The sequence below is a fragment of the Ochotona princeps genome, chromosome 1, assembly GCF_030435755.1.
Source record: "Ochotona princeps isolate mOchPri1 chromosome 1, mOchPri1.hap1, whole genome shotgun sequence".
Lineage (NCBI taxonomy): Eukaryota > Metazoa > Chordata > Mammalia > Lagomorpha > Ochotonidae > Ochotona > Ochotona princeps.
In genome coordinates, this window is record NC_080832.1 from 12,825,784 (window position 1) to 12,846,203 (window position 20,420).

The 20,420-nt window shown below is 39.8% G+C and overlaps 1 protein-coding gene across 1 annotated transcript in view; it reads left to right on the forward strand.

Annotated features, from left to right (window-relative positions):
- Positions 1 to 20,420, forward strand: part of SYNE1 (spectrin repeat containing nuclear envelope protein 1) — a 465,933-nt gene that overhangs the window by 245,019 nt on the left and 200,494 nt on the right. The window contains exons 61-73 of the mRNA XM_058663996.1: positions 479 to 643; positions 2,049 to 2,221; positions 4,136 to 4,289; positions 7,288 to 7,431; positions 8,199 to 8,363; positions 10,456 to 10,773; positions 11,474 to 11,629; positions 11,770 to 11,940; positions 13,212 to 13,538; positions 14,883 to 15,035; positions 15,315 to 15,482; positions 17,778 to 17,954; positions 19,883 to 20,029. Of these exons, the coding sequence (XP_058519979.1) occupies positions 479 to 643; positions 2,049 to 2,221; positions 4,136 to 4,289; positions 7,288 to 7,431; positions 8,199 to 8,363; positions 10,456 to 10,773; positions 11,474 to 11,629; positions 11,770 to 11,940; positions 13,212 to 13,538; positions 14,883 to 15,035; positions 15,315 to 15,482; positions 17,778 to 17,954; positions 19,883 to 20,029 (2,418 nt within the window). The remainder of the gene's footprint in view (positions 1 to 478; positions 644 to 2,048; positions 2,222 to 4,135; positions 4,290 to 7,287; positions 7,432 to 8,198; positions 8,364 to 10,455; positions 10,774 to 11,473; positions 11,630 to 11,769; positions 11,941 to 13,211; positions 13,539 to 14,882; positions 15,036 to 15,314; positions 15,483 to 17,777; positions 17,955 to 19,882; positions 20,030 to 20,420) is intronic.

Sequence of the window (20,420 nt, forward strand, 5' to 3'; positions counted from 1 at the left end):
CTTGACTATGAATATATTCCTTAAGAAAAGACACATATGTGTTTTTAGTGCCTATAATTTTGAAATTGGGAAAGCCTCATTCTTATTTTTTATGACTGTAACTGTGGTGCAGGTCATAAGAGTACTTGGTGTCAGATGAACTAAATGTGTTTATGTGAAAGCTAGACAGTACTTTGTTTCTTCCGATAAGGCATTAGGAAGAAATTTCACTGGCTTGCAAAGAAATCATGATTCACATAAAGAATTTCAGGGCAAGTAAATAAAAATTATCTGTTTGTTGACCCAGTTATTGCGGTACTTTCATCATAAAAAGGCTGTTTCATGAATCTCACGGAGTTCATAAACTGGCATCCTCCAATGGATGTCTCATGTGAAGGTGTGGGTGAACACGGTCACGGCTAACTGTTACAGTGTGATTGGCTCCAGGCTGTGATGTCTCTGGGAACCAACGACTAGAACACCATGTCTGTGCTTTCAGGAAAAAGTGTCAAGACTGGACAGAGTTGTGGCCGAGCACAATCAGTTCTCTCTTGGGATTAAAGACCTGCAGGACTGGATGACAGACGCTGTCCATATGCTGGATTCCTACTGCCATCCCACCTCGGACAAAAGTGTGCTGGACAGCAGGATGCTCAAGCTTGAGGTGTGCACCTGTAAAGAGGAACGTCACTTAGAGTTTTGTCTCTCCGTCTGCCTGGTGGGAGGAGCTCACACTCCTTGTGAATCTTAGGGTTCTTTGAGGATGTTTGCACAGGAGGGCATGCCTAAGCAGTGCTAAATCATGCCATTTTCTAAAAGACTGATTAAAAACACAGTTATCCAAAATGTTGCACAGAACATAATATAAAGCCCAAATGTTATTGCTTCCATATTAACCATTTAAGGGGTCATTTTCCAGTTATGCCACAGACACATCTATTCTGAGAAACACACAAGATATCTTTTAGGGTAAAGCATTCCTAATTTTATTCAATCCCTTTCCGGCCTTTATTGCTCAGTCAGTTCTTTTCTCACCCCCCAAGGTATTGTTCCATTTTATATTTGTGATGAAAGTAATTTGTGCTCAATCATATACTAGATGCCTTCCAGAAGACAATCTGTCCTTGGCTCCAAGAGATCAAATGTCAATTAAACTAACCTTTTTCCTAAGGATTTTATTGTTGTAGACTGGAGGTTGAAATACAGGAGACAACACAATATAGAACAGGAGTGTTAAAGACACACAGGAATGGAACTGTGTGGGAGGGCTGGGGTTGAATGTCCAATCAGACTTCAGGAAGTCTGATATGTAACCCAAGTTTTAAGAATGAGGGAGAGAGACAGGTGTGTGGCTGCTGCAGTTTACTGCTTGGGACATCCAAATGCCATGTTGAAATGCTTCATTTCAGTTATGGGCTCCTGTTTCCAGCTTCCTACTAACGTGCAACAGGTAACAGCCCAAATGATGCGGTCCTATCTCACACATTGGAGACCCAGATTGAGTTTCAGAATCCTGTCCCATCCTTGGCTGTTGTGACACCTAGGACTGAACCAACAGGGGGATAATTTCTCTAAGCTGTGTGCTTGTATGCCTCTCAAATACAATGAAAATAATAATAAATGATGGAGAGAGTTATCATTTTATTACAGCAACGATGACCAGGTAGAAACTTGAGAATGGTAGCGGGATGAGTGGGAAGTTGCTAGTGGTTTCTTGAGGCTGTGGCACACACAGGTGGCCGTTGAGCGATAAAACGGAGTCTGCTCAGGTCAACAAGATACAGTTTGGGAGGAGACACGAAGCTTTACCTTGCAGGGATTCTACTGACTTGTATAGCTTTGAGAAAGGTGCTTAACAAAGCACTTAAAACATGCAATACATTTCTATAACTTTGTAATGTTAGAGATCTTAACAAATGTAACCTTTCTACCCCCTACCTCTGCAGCCTGGGAACGACCCAGCACAACATGACTGTGTAATATTCTACCATTTTCAGGAGTTCCTAAATATTGTATACCAGAAATGTTGAGCATACTAACAGAAAGAGCTTCTGTATTTGCTGTTACAGGCTCTGTTGTCAGTGAGACAGGAAAAGGAGATTCAGATGAAAATGATAGTGACCAGGGGAGAATACGTGCTGCAGAACACCTCCCCGGAAGGCGTTCCTGCCATTCAGCAGCAACTGCAGAGTGCAAAGGACACGTGGGCATCCATGCTGTCTGCAGCCGTTCGTTGCAAGAGGTAAGACAAACTGCAGTCAAGCATTGGCATGCCATTTTAAAAAAGACTGATTAAATATGAGAGGCCTTCCAAAAGTTCCTGGAAATGTGCAGTTAAAATTACATGTGGATTTCATTTTTGTACCAAAATAAACATCTTCTGATTCTGTTTTTCATGAAATTTTGAAATGCACTCCTACTTCAACAGCAATTCATGTAGTTTGATTGCTCACTCTCACTCTCTATCTGTCTCCTTTTTCTTACTAAAACCAAAGAAATTGACATGCAAATTTGGCACTTAGGTTGATCTGAGAAACATCCTAGTATTAAGAATGCATTTTAGGAGAAAGTTAGCCTAGCACTTGAGACACTTACATCCAACACTGTAATACTTGGATTCAGTTATCAGCTCTTGCCTCCAGTTCCTGATAAAGGTCACCTCGTTGGGTCCCTGTCACCTATGGGACAGTCTTGGTTTGGGTTCCCAGCTCCTGCTCCATCTCCACACCTGCCGCAGACACAGTCATGGTAGCATCTGGGGAGTGGAACAGCAGATGGAAGAGCTCTGTCCATGTGTGTGTCTCTCCTTGCTTGCCAATTGCCTAATTGGTTAAAATTAAAACTAAAAAAATGTATTTAGGGATTAGCGCATTGCCATAGCAAGCTCATCTTTATCTGCAAGCCCCAGCACCTCATATGGATGCTTGTTCATGTCCAGACTGCTCCGCTTCTGATCCAGCTCTCTCTGCTTGTGGCCTGGGAAAGCAGTGGAGGGTAACCTGAGGTCTTCGGCCTGTGCACCCATGTGGGAGGCCAGGAAAACACTCCTAGCTCCCAACTTTAGATCTGCTCAGTTCTGCCCATTACAACCATTTGGGGAGTAAGCTAGCAGATCAAGGACCTCACTCTGTCTATGTAAAAATCTATCTTTAAAATAACAAATAAATGAATCTTTAAATATACATTTAAATGCATATTAAAGTATACAACAAATAGCTAAGATGCATGATGTATTGTTCACATAAATGAGGATGATTTTTTTTTTTTTTTGCCACAAAGGTAGTGTTGATTAAAACCAAGTCATTTAACTTGGGAAATAACGCCAGCAAATACCAAGAATAGGACTGGGGGGACAGAGGGACAGGTGATAGGGCTTCCACCAAGGGGAGACCATCCCCTATATTCCACCTTCCATTGCACTCAGTTACAGAGTACACTCATAGAGGATGTTCTTAGGTTCGGAAGAGGGTGCTGGCTACATGTGTCTGACATTCTGCTGCAGGAGTCTATGTGTGGGACACTGACATTGACTGCTACAGAAGCACTCAAAACATGGTGGTAAAATTAGGCACAAATTGCTTACCAGAATTTACAATACAATGTGAGTTAAGAAAGTACTGTAAGTATTTATTAGAGAAATAATTAAATTTTAATATTTAGATCAATTCAGAAAGCACCTCCATCTTTTTCTATTGTGATTTTTAAAAAATGTTCAGCTTTTATGAAAGATAGTGACTTCTTTTCTTAGTAGTTTCTTTCCTTCCCTTGTGTTCCAAATATCCTGGCCAGCTTGACAGAATACAGTATTCCCTCTCTTTGCCTGCCCAGAATTTTGCCTTTGGAGAAAACCCACTCCAGGTCTCTCTCCTTGTTTTATCTGCCAGCCTCCTCCGTACCTTCCAGTGTGTCCCCCGCTCGCTAACTCTAGTGTTTGCCCCAATTCATCCACGTAGCTATTGTGGGCTTCACTGTCCCTTGCTTCCTAAGGCTCTTCTTGGCAAAAACTTGGGCTTGGATGTGATGAGCCTGGCCCATTGGCCCACTTCTAAGCCTGCCACTTTCCTGATGTCTGGAGCCTGGGGAACACACGTAGTGATGGATTCTTGGGCTCACAAAGATGTTAAGTATTGATTATTCTCTTTTCAAATTCCTTTAGTCAACTTGAAGGAGCACTTTCTAAATGGACGAGTTACCAGGATGACGTACGGCAGTTTTCCAGTTGGATGGACAGCGTGGAAGCCAGCCTAAACGAGTCTGAAAGGCAGTATGCTGAGCTCCAGGAGAAAGTGACTGCACTTGGGAAAGCCAAGGTTAGAGCTGGGCTTCAGCTTCCGTTTGATCTCCTATGTTCTTACCTGGAATGTCTCTTCAGACAAACCTGGATGACCTGTATGTTAATATACACATACAAGTCAATTGTATTTGGGGGTTAAACTATAATTTCACGTGACTTAATAAACTGGACATTGTCATTTATGTTTATTAGTGAGTGAAAATGCATTTTAAATGAAAACTAAGGAGACCTATATTTCATGATAGAACCCATTTGAAATATAGCAACCTATAATCTTTAGCTTCTTAATCATTAGGAAGAAAACAAAAATACTTTCTTTGTAACCAATCCTTCTGTATTACTAACTTTGTGTGCTTGTCATAATTCCTGTATCAGTATAGTAGCACATATAAGTGTTTAATGGTGGTTAAGGATGTGTCCTTAATTCATTTTGTGGCAATAGTATTGAAGCATGAAATCTTGGAATTCTTTGGCTTGCAGCTACACCCTTACTCCAAGGTGAACTCATCTGTTGCATGTTCCAATTCTGTCTTCCACCTAAGCAGTGTCCTCCACACAGAAACCCGCTGAGCTCCATTCTTGCTGTCCACTGCTGTTGATCACTCCGTGATGACAACACCAGATCGCAAAATTCAATCTTCCCAGCTTCTCCTTTCTCACCACCACCTACTTCATTTCTGTTGCTAGGTTCCCCTGCACCATCCTCTTCATTTAAGCTGAAGCAATCGAGTTTCACACTTCTAGCTTGTCTGTTCACTGCTATCCTTCCATAAAGGTGATTATCTCCCTTGCTGGCTAAAGAGCCCCTGTTGGCTTCCACCGGCTATTGTAGAGGATCACCTCCTCTCCCTTAATTTGCAAGAATATTTTTATGTATTTTAAAGATTTTTTTAAATGGAAAGTGCAATTTAGAGGAAGAGAGAGAGTAGACTCCCATCAGTTGGTGCGTTGCCCAAATGGAAGCCGGAGCTCCGTCCAGGTCTCCACGTGACAGATTTTTCTGCCATCCTCATCTCCTTCACTTTCTCACCCTCCACCCACTCATGTTCCAGCCTTACAAATCTCATTTTCTGAAAATGTCAGTTTTCCAAGCTTCCAGCTCTTCGCAAAATCTCTTCCTTTTTCCTAGAATGTATTATTATTGTTATTATTATTATTAGCTTCTTCATCTAGCACGCCTACTCACCTTTCTGAATTATTCCAGAAACGCTTTTTGCTCTGACATTACCACCGAAGCTGTCCTGAGCTTTATTTATTGTTTCACTCTCTCATAGCCCTTTTTCAACAAATTTTGTAGGAAAAATGTTTGCCTGTCCCTTTCTGAAAAGTGTACTCAGTGATCTGACAGCACAAATGCTAAGTAAAAGTTATGGAAGAGATTTCATGTTCTTGTGTGCTCTGTGCCAAGTTACTTATTATTTCTGTGTCTTACTTTTGCTTTCACATGTTTATATAATTATCTGCTTGAAATTCTCCACATGTATTACGTGTTGTGATAACTAATTGTCCACTTGATCATATTATTCAGTCACTAGACTAGTCAGTCAATAGGTACTGAGAAGTTTTCCATGCAGGCAATGTATCTGTTGAAGGTGAATAAATAGGCAAGGGTTGTGTTTTTGTTGGAACATTTTCACACAACAGAAATGTGTGAATAAATAAACAGTTGTAACTGACAGGAATTGGAAGGGCCAAAATAGATGTTTGAGGCTGGTGGTGGGGATACAAAACACCTCTCTGCAGTAGGTGAGTAAAATTATATCCTAAAGGATTTAGCATAGGGAAATTAGTTGAGGAAAGAGCGTTCTAGGTGGGGTAAACAGTGTATCCACAGGCCTTGAAGAGGAAAATTCCTGATTCAACGCACTGCTGAAAGAAGAGCAGAGGGGGTGGGGATGTGCTTAGTGTGGTAGGCAAGCAGCTCACTCCTCACCTTGTATGCCCCAGTATCCCATATGGGTATCGGTTCTAATCCTGGCAGCCCTGCTTCCCATCCAGCTCCCTGCTTGTGGCCTGGGAAAGCAGTCAAGGACAGCCCAAAGCCTTGGGACCCTGTAACCGCATGGGAGACCTGGAAGAACCTCCTAGCTCCTGACTGTGGGTTGGCTCAGGTCCAGCTGTTGCGGCCACTTGGGGAGTGAGTCAGGGACAGGAGATCTTTCTTGCTGTCTCTCCTCCTCTCTGTATATCTGACTTTACAATCAAAATAAATAAATCTTTAAGAAAAATAAAGAAAAGCAGAGGGTTCCTAGAGCAAAGAGAGTTGGCAAGGAACTACAGGTAAACACAGAAAGACAGCAGACACCTGACTGCACGTCACAGTCAGCTGCTATGAGAACTCCCCATGTTATCTCCCAATATTCACAATGTGACAGATGCTTTACACTGCACAGTAACATGATTACATTTTCCGTGATAAGACCTTTTGTCACATTAGCTGCTTTATAGAGTTTTGAAAAAGGAATGGGGCAAGAAATATTGGCAAGACTTTTGCTGAGAAGCTCTTGCAAAAATCCTGATGGGGAGATGAGGGCCCCATGGGCTAATAGTTTACAGATGCATGAATACAAATGTCATGACCTTATAATGTAGAAGCAACAAGATTTCATTTGACAACTCTGGGACATGTCCATATTTCTGGATTGTCTGTGTGGATGGCTGTTGTGAGCATTTACTGTTTAAGTATCTGAAGTAAGCAGGGGTTGGAATGAAGACCAATAGCACATTTATGGATGTAATAATTTTGAAATAGCAACATAGAAATGTGAAGTAGTCAGTTGGGAATTAGTATCTCAGAGAGAATTCTGGACCAGGTATCGAATGCACACACAGAGACCCATAAACGTACATTCATAGATCCACTTGTGTGTTTATAGCAAAAAGCCAAAGATATGGGTGTGTATAGGTATATCCCCGAGGTTGTCAACTGTATAGCTGAAATATGTGAATTTCAGAAGTACTGATATGATGCTAAAAGGGAAATTCTTTTGTTTTTGCTTTTCAATATTCTTTAGTTGTTGAATGAAGAAGTGTTGAGTCACAGCAGCCTGCTGGAGACTATTGAAGTCAAAGGGGCTGGCATGATGGAGCACTACGTCACCCAGTTAGAACTCCAGGATTTGCAGGAACGCTACCGTACAATCAGGGACAGAGCCAAGGTAAGACTTAGCAGGTTCCTCTAACGTGTCCCCAAACTGGAAGGCTTGGATGTATTTTTTGATAATGGCAGGTTTATGAAAACAGAGTTACTACAGAAACAAAAATGAATTTAAATATTGAAAATATGTCCCTGGGAAAGCCAACCAAATCCTTCACATATTATTAACATATGAAAGTTACTAAAATAAGATAATTCTCGGCTAAAAATTCATGGGAATGTACCAAGTTAACAAAAAATGGTCAACAAATTCCCAGTGAAGATCTTACATCTAGTGATGAGAGTTTTAAAAAGGAGAAGACAATCACTGGTAATATTCATCATTCTCCTGGGCATCACAACCAAGCCGGAAGTTCTTTTAGAAAGTATATCCTAGCTTATTAGAAAAAGTACATGGGACATTAAATGCACATGGAGTCCAAAACTTCTAGAAATGTAAGAATTTCAATTTTACTCATCAGCAAAATCTAAATTTTATGAAAATTTGTATTTTGACACATCTGTGCTAAGTTTCATAAGGCATTTAGAGATTACTCAATTCAATCTGGTCTTTACTGTCTATTTTATTTCTTAACTATTACATTCTCTTGCTTTTTATATGAACCTGGACACTTCATACTCCTAGGCTGGTGTTCTTTTCCAAGAAATCATTCAATCAGTGATTATTAGCAAGGCTTTCCTAAAATTTCAAAAATGATTTGTTATAACCCATTGACACTACTCGTAGCAATATATTCCTTTCTCAACATTTTGAAATATTAATTACAGGAAGCAGTGAACAGGTCTGAAAAGCTTGTTCGCCTCCACCAGGAGTATCAGAGAGACCTAAAGGCTTTTGAAGTTTGGTTGGCACAAGAACAAGAAAAGCTTACCCGGTACTCACTCCTCGAAGGTGATGCTGACACTCGTGAGACTACACTGAGGGCTCTCCAGGTAAAGTCTGCTTTGTCTTACAATGAAAGACTTTTCATCCTGAACATGGAACTAGTGGTTTAAACAGCACTAAGTCAAAATGGCCTTGACTCCTATAGAGTCCTGACGTATATTCAGTACAACTATAGTCAGACTTGATTTAGAGCATTCTGGAAATCCAGTAGTGTGTACTACGTGAGATCATTTGATAGGTGATTGTTGGGAAGCTCATTTGGCTAGCCGGGTGTCCCCTCACAGAAAAGACTGATGGCCTCATTGATTTGGATAGCTGTAGCTTGCTCCCTAAAGCATCTAATCAGATATGAGACATGATCATTGGAGCCAGTGGAGTATGGCAGTAAGTCAAATTGGTGGCGGTATCTTGGGCCATCTGGTATCAATAAAACTTTCCACATTGCCACAGCTATAGATTAAAGGTTGAAGCTCTACTAAAACAAAAACAAACAAACAAAAAACAGAGAAGCCAGAACAAATCCTGGTATACAGGCTAGGAGGCTGCAATTTTTCTGAAATCTCGGATATAACAGAGAAAGGAATTATTATTAATCTACCTATTTAATCACTCAGTATTTATTGAGTTGGTAATGCAATGTAGATCATTTGCTAGCATGTCAGGAAAAGATGATTAAAATATCATTTATGTGTGAGAAGCTCGCAATAGGATGAACACAAGCTCTCGTAGTAGATTATTATGAAAAATATCATGAAAACAATAACTAAATGCAAGAAATCTTATGGTAGCATACAAGAGGATCCCTTAACTGACCTTGAGAGGTAGGTAGGGGTTATATAGTAAGGTCCCCCCACAAAAAGGGGTACTAGATATATCCATATAGGAAAATAAATGAAGCTACCCTGTATCCTCCAAAGGTATGCAAGCGCTTGCCTATTGGTTACAAATCCTTATTAGAGTTTGGGTAAGATGTACCCACAGCTTGGATAAAGTGGAAAACTCAGGGCCTATCTTAGTTATCATTACTTGTGAAGTTTCTAGTTCTTTCTTAGATCTCAGGGAGAGCTGTGTAATGCCAGGATAACAAAGTTGGGACAGGAAATTTGAACTCCTAGGTAAGATCTATGGTGACTTGAGACTTAGGGTCACTTAGGTGACTTTGGCTCATGGTACCCTGGGCAGCAAATGCTGTTTCTTCTGTCTTCCGTGCAGGAATGGGCTAGCCGCTGACGCAGCAGCACCAGATGTGTCTTGTAATATGATAAATGGTGATCTTATCTAGTAGCAAAATGATTTACTTAAAACATAAAGCCATCTTTCATAAAATGCAATAATTATATGTTAAGGAATAGTTACAATAAACCACAGCAATGGCTGTGATGTCTGTATTTTGAATAAAATCTCAGTGAAGCAGACTCTTATTCATTTATATGTGTTTGTGGTTACCTTAGTGCCACACAGGCTGAGTGGTCCACAAAACCTAAATATATCTTCTATTGGTCCCACATCACAGTTTGCTGGCACTGAGTCTGGGGAAAATAATCTTGAAAGTACCTTGATAAAAAGTTTGAGAATTTTGGAATTAATTTCTATTTCTGTGTTTTCAATTATGTTTCTCAATTTTTTAGCATGCCCATTGTTCTTCTGTTTCTGTGTGCATACACTTTCATGTTACACAATTTTAAAAGTAATGTCATATGGAGGAAAATGTTCCATAAGCATAAACCAGAAGAGATTGCCGGGTTTTGGGTAAAGCCTAAGATCACTCCTTGAAACAATAGCACCTTTGATCACATACATTTTTGCCTTTTAACTGAAAAGCCAAATTTCAGAAGCTGTTGCTTGAGAAAAATTAAATTGTGTGTATGTATGTTTGTGTGTATTGAGTGAGAGAGAGACAGAGAGATTATGAATAAGAGAGAAAGGGCCAGGAATTTTGATTTGAAAATTTGTATAGTCTTTCTCCTGACTTGGGAAACAACATTTAGTACCACATGCAAACTTCTTCTATAAGGTGTTTTGTTGTTCTTCTTCTAAGTGTCAGGTTCAAACTGGCCCAATTGGCTTGCTTATGCTGTGTGAACTGATACAAGCATGAGATTTGAGTGAAGTGTAACTGCTGTGCCTTTTCCCTCGCAGGAGCTGCAGGTGCGCTGTGCAGAGGGTCAGGCATTATTGAATTCAGCGCTGCACGCCAGGGAGGAAGTGATCCCCTCAGGTATTCCCCAGGCAGAGGACCGGGCACTGGAGTCACTCCGACAGGACTGGCAGGGCTTCCAGCACAGACTGTCGGAGACACGGACTCAGGTCAATAGTGTTGTAAACAAGCTGAGGCTGACGGAACAGAAGTTTCAGCAAGTAGATGAATGGCTAAAGACAGTGGAAGAGAGAATTAGTTTCAGGACCGGGCGTCAGTCAAATCGGGCAACTAAAGAGATACAACTACATCAAATGAAGGTACAACTCATGAAAATTCCTCACCTTTCTCAATGTTACACTGCAACTTTTTAAGATATAAGTTTGGCAAAATTGCTATGCCCTCCTACAAATTATAAATAAATTACAATACAGCATACTTCTTACAGTGACTAGTTCATAAATAATTCTTTGATAAATTGTAGTTTAATGAAAATATTTTAGAATTTATTCTCATACCCTACGCTATTACCTTGCTTTGTAAAGATATGCAGGTTGGTACTAAAGTCACCTGGTACATTTATGGTTCTGATATGAATTTGCTCTAATATAGTGCATTGAAGTAACACTTGATAATACTTTATTTTAATTTTATGCAATTTTAGTGTATGCCTCCAAAGTAATACTTAGACATTGGAGAATTTCTTATTTATTTTGAAGCCGATGTAAATTCAACAAAAGATTGAAAAAATTGTCATTTTGTTCTTTACATTTTTAGCAGAATTTCAATATATACAAAAAAAATCCCCAAATTCACAAACTGGTATTTTTCTTTATCATGTTGCCATTAATGTGCTTTACCGAAAGTCTATATGTGACATGTGCAAAGTTATGTCTCAGGATGTATATATTCTAAACATGTATTGGAATCACTTTCCATTAAGAAGATAGATTTGTGTATTTGTCATTGTCAATAGCAGCCAAAGTTGAATCTTCCTCTCTGTTTCTCCCATCATTTCAGAAATGGCAGGAAGAAGTAACTGCTTACAGAGACGAGGTAGAGGAAGTGGGAACAAGAGCGCAAGAGATACTGGATGAGAGCCATGTGGGCAGCAGACTGGGCTGCCAGGCCACTCAGCTGAGCTCGAGATACCAGGCTCTCCTTCTGCAAGTGCTGGTGAGTGGGTCACCAATGGCCAAAAGCTGGACCGAAGCTTTGCAAACCTTCCCATAGTTTCCATTACATGTACTGATATACCAACAAAGACCTGATACAGGGCTTTGATACCTGCTCCACGCTTCTCTTTGCATTCCAAGGAACAAGTAAAATTCTTGGAGGAAGAGATCCAGAGTTTGGAGGAATCAGAATTATCGCTCAGTTCCTATTCTGATTGGTATGGTTCTACTCACAAAAATTTCAAGAATGTGGCTACCAAGATTGATAAAGTTGATCAAGTGATGATGGGGAAAAAATTGAAAGCACTGGAGGTAGGCCTGCATCCTACAGACTTGGCTGAAACCTTTTCTGATTCTCTCAATGTCCCTTCTCCCTGTCTTGTTGTGGGAAGAGTATGTGTCTGCACCAAATTTGTTGTGACTGATGGTCTTCGGCTCATGATTTCATTCCAAATATCAGCTTATAAGTTCACGGAAGTCAACATTTGGTTTTTCTTTATGTGTGGTGTTGCCCATGAAAGCTTTAACCAATTCCTGATTTAACTTTTTTTCTTTAAGATTTGCCTTATTTTTAATTGAAGGAATTATAGAGAGGGAAAAGGAAAGGGAGAAAAAGAGATGGCCAGGGGAGAGGAATGGGAATAGGAGAGGGAGAGAGATGTCTTCCTCTGCTGGTTCACTCCCCAACAGGATCACAGCCACTGGGCCTGTGCCAAGCTGGAACCCAGAGTTTCTTGTGGGTCTTCTGCTTTGGTACAGGGATCTGAACACTTAGCCATCCTCTTCTGCCTTTCCAGGTTATTAACAATGAGCTAAATCCAAAATGGAGCTGCTGGGACTTAGATCAGTACCCATAGGGGATGCTAGTACTGCAGGTGGTACCTTAACTGAGGCACTATGACAGAGGACAAGGCCATCATCTTCAGCATTTTGATCCCTAGGCTAAATGACTTCCCTTACACATGCAAACACTTGCTTTCGGATTTTTGTCTCTTCGATTTATTTTGATACAATCTGCTATGTCTCTAAAAATGTTTACCAAGGTAAACAATTATTCTCTAAGCCACAGCACTGGTCCCTAATTTAATTGTTAATATTAAGAAACTCTGACTTAAATTCATAATCCAATATCCTAACAAGTTTTATTTTAGATCTTTAGGGAGATGGGTGGAATGAGCGAAATATGAAGTTTTTTTTCTGAGTATTTGTTTTAGAAATGATATATTTATCAGTAAGTTTAAAACTTCTAAGTTAAAAAAAAACTTTGCTTGCTGGAAGATCAAATTTCATATGAATTTTAGCAACTCACTTTTTACTTTATCAAAGAGGCAGAGAGGCAGACACATAAAGTTACCATTTACAAATTCCTCCTTGTTCTGTCTCCCACATGGGTCGTAGGAACCCGACCCCCTGAACTGTCACAACTGCCTGCTATTGTCTGTGTTGGTAGGAAACTGGAGTCAGGAATTAGAGTCAGAAACTTAACTCAGGCTTAATGTCCATTCCCTCAACAACTTATGTTAAAGGGGAATACATGATTCGGAATAATTTTGCCTTTGCTTTCCACTCCCTGCCTTTTTCAGGGTTTGCTTAAAGACACGGAAAAAGGTCATAGTTTGCTGAAATCAGCCCGGGAGAAAGGAGAAAGGGCTCTCTCGTACTTGGAGCTGGAGGAGGCTGAGACATTAAGGAAGGAGATCCAGGATCACGTAGAGCAGCTGAAGGCGCTCACCACTGCTGTGCGGAAGGAGCATGTGAGCCTGGAGAAAGGGCTTCATTTGGCAAAGGAGTTCTCAGATAAATGCAAAGCCATGACTCAATGGATGACGGAGTACCAGGCATCACTGCTCAGTCCCGAGGAACCCAAAATGGAGTTGTATGAGAAGAAAGCACAGTTATCTAAATACAAGGTAATATTGGATGCTTGTCAACAAAACAGGTAGAGGGATGTACAGGGAGGGTGGTCATCCCTGGTATGTGCCACTGATAACAGGTGCTGAAAATGACCCAAATGTGTGTCAATATCCCTGGTGTGTGCCACTGATAACAGGTACTGAAAATGACCCAAATGTGTGTCAATATCCCTGGTGTGTGCCACTGATAACAGGTACTGAAAATGACCCAAATGTGTGTCAATAGATGGTGCAGATTTATTTGGCTCAGCACGCTACCTCAGAATTACGCATCCATTCAAGGATCTGATTGTATTAGTGAATTTATTGCACATATTGGCAACAAATGTAGATCTTTTCTCCCAGTGTGACCTAAATGGATGTGTCCTCCAGATAGATGCTCTATCAGATTTTCTTGGTCCAAGTCAGGGCAACTGTTCAGCATTTGGTACCCAAGGCCTAGAAACTGATGTTCAGCAAATTAGAAAATGAGGTGTCATATTGGAATGAAATAAATTTGAATGGACAAATCATAGCTGAAATACTCAAGAAATTAAGTTTGATAAGAATAGTGGTACATCTGTAGCTGCTCATGATATAGAAAAATCTGTTTAACTTGCTCAGATTTGGGGAACAGTTATCAAAGTTTATGTGTTGAATGATTTATGTTCTAAACTTGTTTGGATAATTTAGTAATAATGTTTAAATGATTGCTTACTGCCAAGCTCTTCCTTCAGAGGATTTGTCTCCCCACCACATATATCTATTTCTGTCCTTGGCCTCTTGGCCAAAGCCGACAACTCGTCTGTGAAAATGCCACATGAGCCTCACAATCTTCTCACCTCTAATTTAGTTCTGCCTCTTCCCCAATCCATTTACAGCTCAAGAGAGAACTAACTTTCTGTTCTCAAAAGCAGACATTAGCTTCTCGCCCTTCATTTTATGTTGAGACTGCTATTTCCCTGCCAAAAGGAATGAGACGGAAGCCGGAAATAGGAGCTATTAGCCAAATGTAACATTACATATTAGCTGGATGGCTATTAGCCAAATGTTGTTATTTCCAAAACCTTCTCCATACCCAAAAGGAAATGTGATGAGTTAATTGTAATACATAATTGAAAACTGTATTGGCCATAAATGATGCTTCTCTTCTCTCTTTACTGTTTCACACATGCTGATTCATGGGCGATGTTCCAGGTCTTTCTCCTAGGCAGGTCTCATGCATTCCATACACACATGCGTATATACATGGTTTTTAATGGCTGTAACAGCTCTCTCTCTCTCCCTCCCCCACCCCTTATCTCCTCCTCTCCCTCCCTCCCTCCCCATCTCTCTGTCTCTCCCTCTCATTTGTAATTCAAGTCCCTTCAACAAATGGTGCTGTCCCAGGAGCCATCAGTAAAATCTGTAAGAGAGAAAGGGGAAGCTCTGCTGGAACTGGTGCAGGATGTTGCATTGAAGGACAAAATAGACACACTTCAGAGTGATTACCAGGACCTCTGCCAGACAGCCAAGGTAAGCCAGAGCTGCCGTCCCAGGAAGCCCTGTGTTTCCCAACAGGTGGGTCCCTAAGCCCTTCCTCTCCATAGGACAGTTGTAAGGATTGACATGGGTCACTGTCTTTTTCTTTGAGCCTGATGAACATTTAAATGACATAGTGACTGTTTTTCAATCCATAGTTGTCATGAAATATGTTATCTAACAAACCTGTGAGTTACACTTGATTTTGTGAAATCCATAGCTTTCATTAAGTTTTAGTTTAAATATCACATCTAGTGGCACTTGGTTTTACAGGAGCGTGTCTCCAGCCTGGAGGCAAAAGTCAAAGACCATGAAGAGTACAACAGTGAGCTCCAGGAGGTGGAGAAATGGCTACTACAGATGTCGGGCCGGCTGGTGGCCCCTGAGCTACTGGAGACCAGCAGCCTGGAGACAATCACCCAGCAACTGGCCCATCACAAGGTACACTGACCCTAGTGAGCTAACACAGGACAGCCTTTGCCCTACCTCTGTGTGTGTGTGTGTGTGTGTGTGTGTGTGTGTGTGTGTGCGCGCGCGCATTCGTGTGCATGTCATTGAAAAACAATGAAGCTCAACAGAGGAATCGTAAAAGTTGAATCTTGGCATCTGACTGCTGAATACATTGTAATACTATATCAAATTGCTTGTTTCCTCAAAATCCAATTTTTGTGGCAAAATTTATCAAGAAAGAAAAAGATTTTTTTGAATTTTAGGAAAATGCAGCCTTAGGATATAGGACTAGTATTCAGGAAGTTTCAATTCTAGAATATCCTGTTCCTGCTTCGTTCAGGAAGCCTAGCTCCTCTGAGCCTTTTTCTGTAAGTCAGTGATGATACCATCCCCAGCTCAGAGCTATTCTGATAATCCTGGAAGATAAAGTTTCTGGCAGCAGAACACCAACAGGAGCCATTGTCTTTATGTGTACATGACTTTAGTCCTATGTATGCTGTTCCAGCTGGGAGACGTCATAAGGCCACGAGTTTATAGTGACTCATTTGTGACATTAATGGGAAACAAATTCAGCCATGTTGTGGTCGATATCTGTAGTGTGTCTTTGGAAAGCCGACTAGCCTCCCTACATTTCAGCATTCAAGTTATAGTCCACACTTAAGAGTAGGAAACCATACTTTGAGCCGGAGCACGAGGAGGAGCCAGCCCTGCAGACAGAGGCGCATCATACCATGATTACATTCAACTCAAAGCAATTTATTTCTTTTTGTTTGATTTTTATTTTTTTATGATATACTTCCATAGAATCGGATTTTCCCTTCCCCCTCTCCCAGTGTTTTTCCTAATATTATGACAGTAGTATAGTTCTTCAGCAGAAAGTCCATCTTTCTGCTATTTAAGTATATCATGACATTGCGGGTATAGAAAATGGTAGAAAGTCCAACATCTTATTGTCAAGATATATTTCATCAGGAGTCCATCTTTATTGGAAATAGAGATGCATACTGTAATATATCTTCACTTCTTGGCATTGCTAATCTCCATTATACGGTTCATCTAACTGATTATATTTGTATACGGGTTTGCCTATATGTTTATTGATCTGGCAGTTTGCATGAAGGTTGCTTTATAGAGAACATATGATATTTGTCCTTTTGGGATTGGCTTTTTTCACAGACCATAATGGTCTCTAGTTGGGACCATTTTGTTACAAACAGTAGAATTTCATTCTTTTTAACGACAGAGTAGTATACCATAGCATAGATATACCGCAGTTTCTTTATCCATTCCTCTTTTGACGGGCATCTAGGTTGTTTCCATTGCAGATTGTGCTCTTGTAAATATACTATTATAGGTCACTTTCTCATATGCAGATTTCATTTCCCTTGGATAGATTCTCAGAAGTGGAATAACTAGGTCGTCTGGTAAATTAATTTTTAGTTGATTAGATGTATATAGTATGACTCAGCACTGCTGAGGGGCTCACTGGATTTCTCTTAGGTATACTGACATGTCAATCCCAGGACTTCTGTTTGAACAGTTCTTTTGTCATTACATCCTCTTGTGTTTAGGAAATCACAATCTAACTTTAAAACACGGGTCTCTCCACCCTGTGTAGTTAATGGGAATGCTCACTAGAGCATATCTGTGGGTCCAGTGGTGTGAGCTGAAACTAGGAAACAGCTTTTCTCAAAGCTAGAGAGTTCTGCCATGTCCTGGATGTGTGACCTTGGGTTTATTCTATGAATTATCTGATTCAGTGTTCATGTCTAGAAAATGAAAGGTTCACAGAAAATGAAAAGAAAGGATAGTTTTAGTGCAAAAATTTTGAACTCCACCTAGTTTTTTGTAATATTTATTTCTACAAGTTCTTTGAGTACACCTCACACACATTTATCAGATCACACATTTATATGTGTATTAGGTGCTATTCTAACCCTAATTATTAGATATTAACTAAGTATATAAATTAATAAGTGGATATTAGATTATAGTAGAAATTAGACATGAGGAAAATGATAGTTACAAGTTTACTAAAATAATTATTTTAGATAAAAATATGTCAGAATTATAATTTGTAGAAATGAACAATATGTAAATACAATTTATTCTGATAATAATGCAGTAATGCATGTGTATGTACTGTAGCGTAAGAATTTTTCATCATTGCTTTACATTCATTAGTTTTTCCAAAACCAAACATTTTTTTTAAATTTCCTAATATTGAGCTATGAATAGGTTATTTAGAAGTGGACCTTGAAAAACTTTCTTTGTTTTATTTTTCAGGCAATGATGGAAGATATTGCTAATTTTGAAGACCGTCTGAACAACCTGAAAAGCAAAGGTGACCTTCTGCTAAGCCAATGTGCAGAGCACCTGCAGGCCAAGCTGAAGCAGAATGTGCATGCGCACCTGCAAGGGACACGAGACAGCTACTCCGCCATCTGCAGCACCGCTCAGCGGGTGAGCGCCGCCAGCATGCTCTGTGATGAGTCCTCACGGAAAAATACCAGGCCAGCCAGAGGTTTTCACCAACATAATTGGTGCTTACATTTTTGGGAACATTTGGTGTGTTTCCAGACAGGAAATAGGATAGATTCACAACACTAAAATATTGAGACATGTCATATATTTGATTGATGTGACTGAGTGGTGGATTTCAGACATAACATTGAATAAAATGTCTTCATCTGCGAGTTCATTATTAAAAATCTTACTTAGAAAGTCATTTTGTTTGCATTTGCATGCCATCAACACATCTTTCTAATCTTCTAGTTGTTCTGTAACATCAGCATTTATTTATTTCATATTTGTCACAATTGTGATCTTATTTTCAACTTTTCAACTTAAAATCTACTGAGTGTTTTAGGCATTCATATGAAAATTACATAAAAGACAAAGGACTACTTTGAATTATACTTTATATATTTCTGCTAAAATATTGTCATTAACATTATAGAAATGTATATCTAAGCTGTATAAGAATCTTTTCATAATGACATAATAGATAGTAGTTTCATATTCTAGAACTTTTCAATTATGCAGCAAAAAAATTGCTAAGCCTATAAAGATCTGTCAGGTATTTTTTTTTTTACTTGCATGGCCAATTAAAACTGGAGAGATGCAGTGAGAAGTGGGGAGCCTGACTTGTGCTTTAAAAAGATGCAAATTCTTTTTTTAAATCAGTTTTGTAAATTTGACACAGGTAATAACACCAGTCGATGTGGATAATTTGTTTTTGAAAGATTTACTTATTTTTATTTGAAAGGCAGGTCTGTAGAGAAAGGAGAGAGGGGGTCCTCCAGTCCCCCTGGCTCACTCTCCAAATGGTTGCATTGGCTGCAACTGGGCTGCAACAGGAGCCCCTTGGAGTCTCCCATGTGGGAGAGGGAGTCTGTTGTTGCTCTCCTAGGCACATTAGCAGGGAACTGACTAGGAAGTCAAGCCAGGACTTGAAACAGCAACCACAAGGGATCTAGCACCATAGACAGTGGCTTAACCTAATACACCACAGCCCAGCCTCAGTAATTCACTTTCAAAAAGTTAAAAACAGAGATAAAGGAATCTAACAAATATTTGTGAATAATGACAGAAGGAAAACTGTGCAGAATAAAATAGATTACAGAACAAGGCATAATTCATTGACTACTATCGTTATTAGTGAAAGAAATTCCAGACTACATTCACTTACTTTCTTATTCTTTTTTTTTTATGAAATAGTTTGCTTGGAGTATATTATAGTTGTGCATGGCTTTGATTTCAGGGAGACACATGGCAGTCATCATTATGTGTTCATTAATAAAATGTAATTGGCTAGTTGAGGACAAATTACTTGACTAGATGTATCAGGAAACAGGAATTGTGTTTGAATTATTGGTGTTCAGGAGCACAGTCTCTAAAATGAAATGAGAGCGTAATATTCTCCATTATTACAATTTCATCCCAGTTTGATTCTACCTTTAAAATAAAAGCATCTGGGTTAGTGTAGTATTGGTTTGTCTTTGGATATCATTTCCTGAGATGGTGGTTAATTTCAATTTTATTGTGTAGCTTAAACAAAAATTGCAATATGTGTACCAGAGGGAGAAGCTGCAAAAAAAATGCAAAAAAAAGTTGCAATTCATTTCAACGATTTTATGTATTGTAACAGGGCTCTGTGCTTATATAAATCCTGCTCATGTTTCCTCACCTGAGCAGAATATTGGAAAATTACAGAGTAGGGGTGACTATAGAATTCTGTGATATTTCGGGACATATCTTGCCTACATTTGCTAGCATGTTTTTCTGGCAAATAAATCTAAATGCACATGTTGCTGTGTTTTGTGTCATTCCTGTGGCTTTTACAGGGATGTAAAGCAGCCCTCACACTCAGCCTGGCTATTCTGTCGCAGGTGTACCGGAGTCTGGAACATGAACTTCAGAAGCATGTCAGCCGGCAAGATACGCTGCAGCAGTGTCAGGCCTGGCTCTCTGGAGTCCAGCCTGACTTAAAACCAAGCCCACAGCCACCTCTCAGCAGGGCCGAAGCTGTTAAGCAGGTAAAAGTCTCCTAAAAGTTTGTTGTGTTATGCTCAAGTCATTCAGTGAAAATGTAGTACTTTTGATGTGCTGGCAGCTAAAGATCTAAAAGTAAAAAGAGCTGAGCTCGGCTGTGGTTGAGTTCTTGTTCCAGCCAGGAAGAAGGACATAATAATGGAGGGACCAGTGATAGAATAGGAAGTGTAGGAGCTGTAACAAAGGACCCACTCTGATGTTTACAATGAGGCTAGTCTCTGTTTCCTGTCTTGGGAAGTAGATGATTGTAAATGCAGTCATCATTCTGTATCCATGGGTACTTTGTTTCATGCACAGCCCCCCTTAGATTATCAAGCCCACAATGTTCAAGATCTTTTTTATAAAGTGTCATAGTATTTGCAAATAAGCTACACA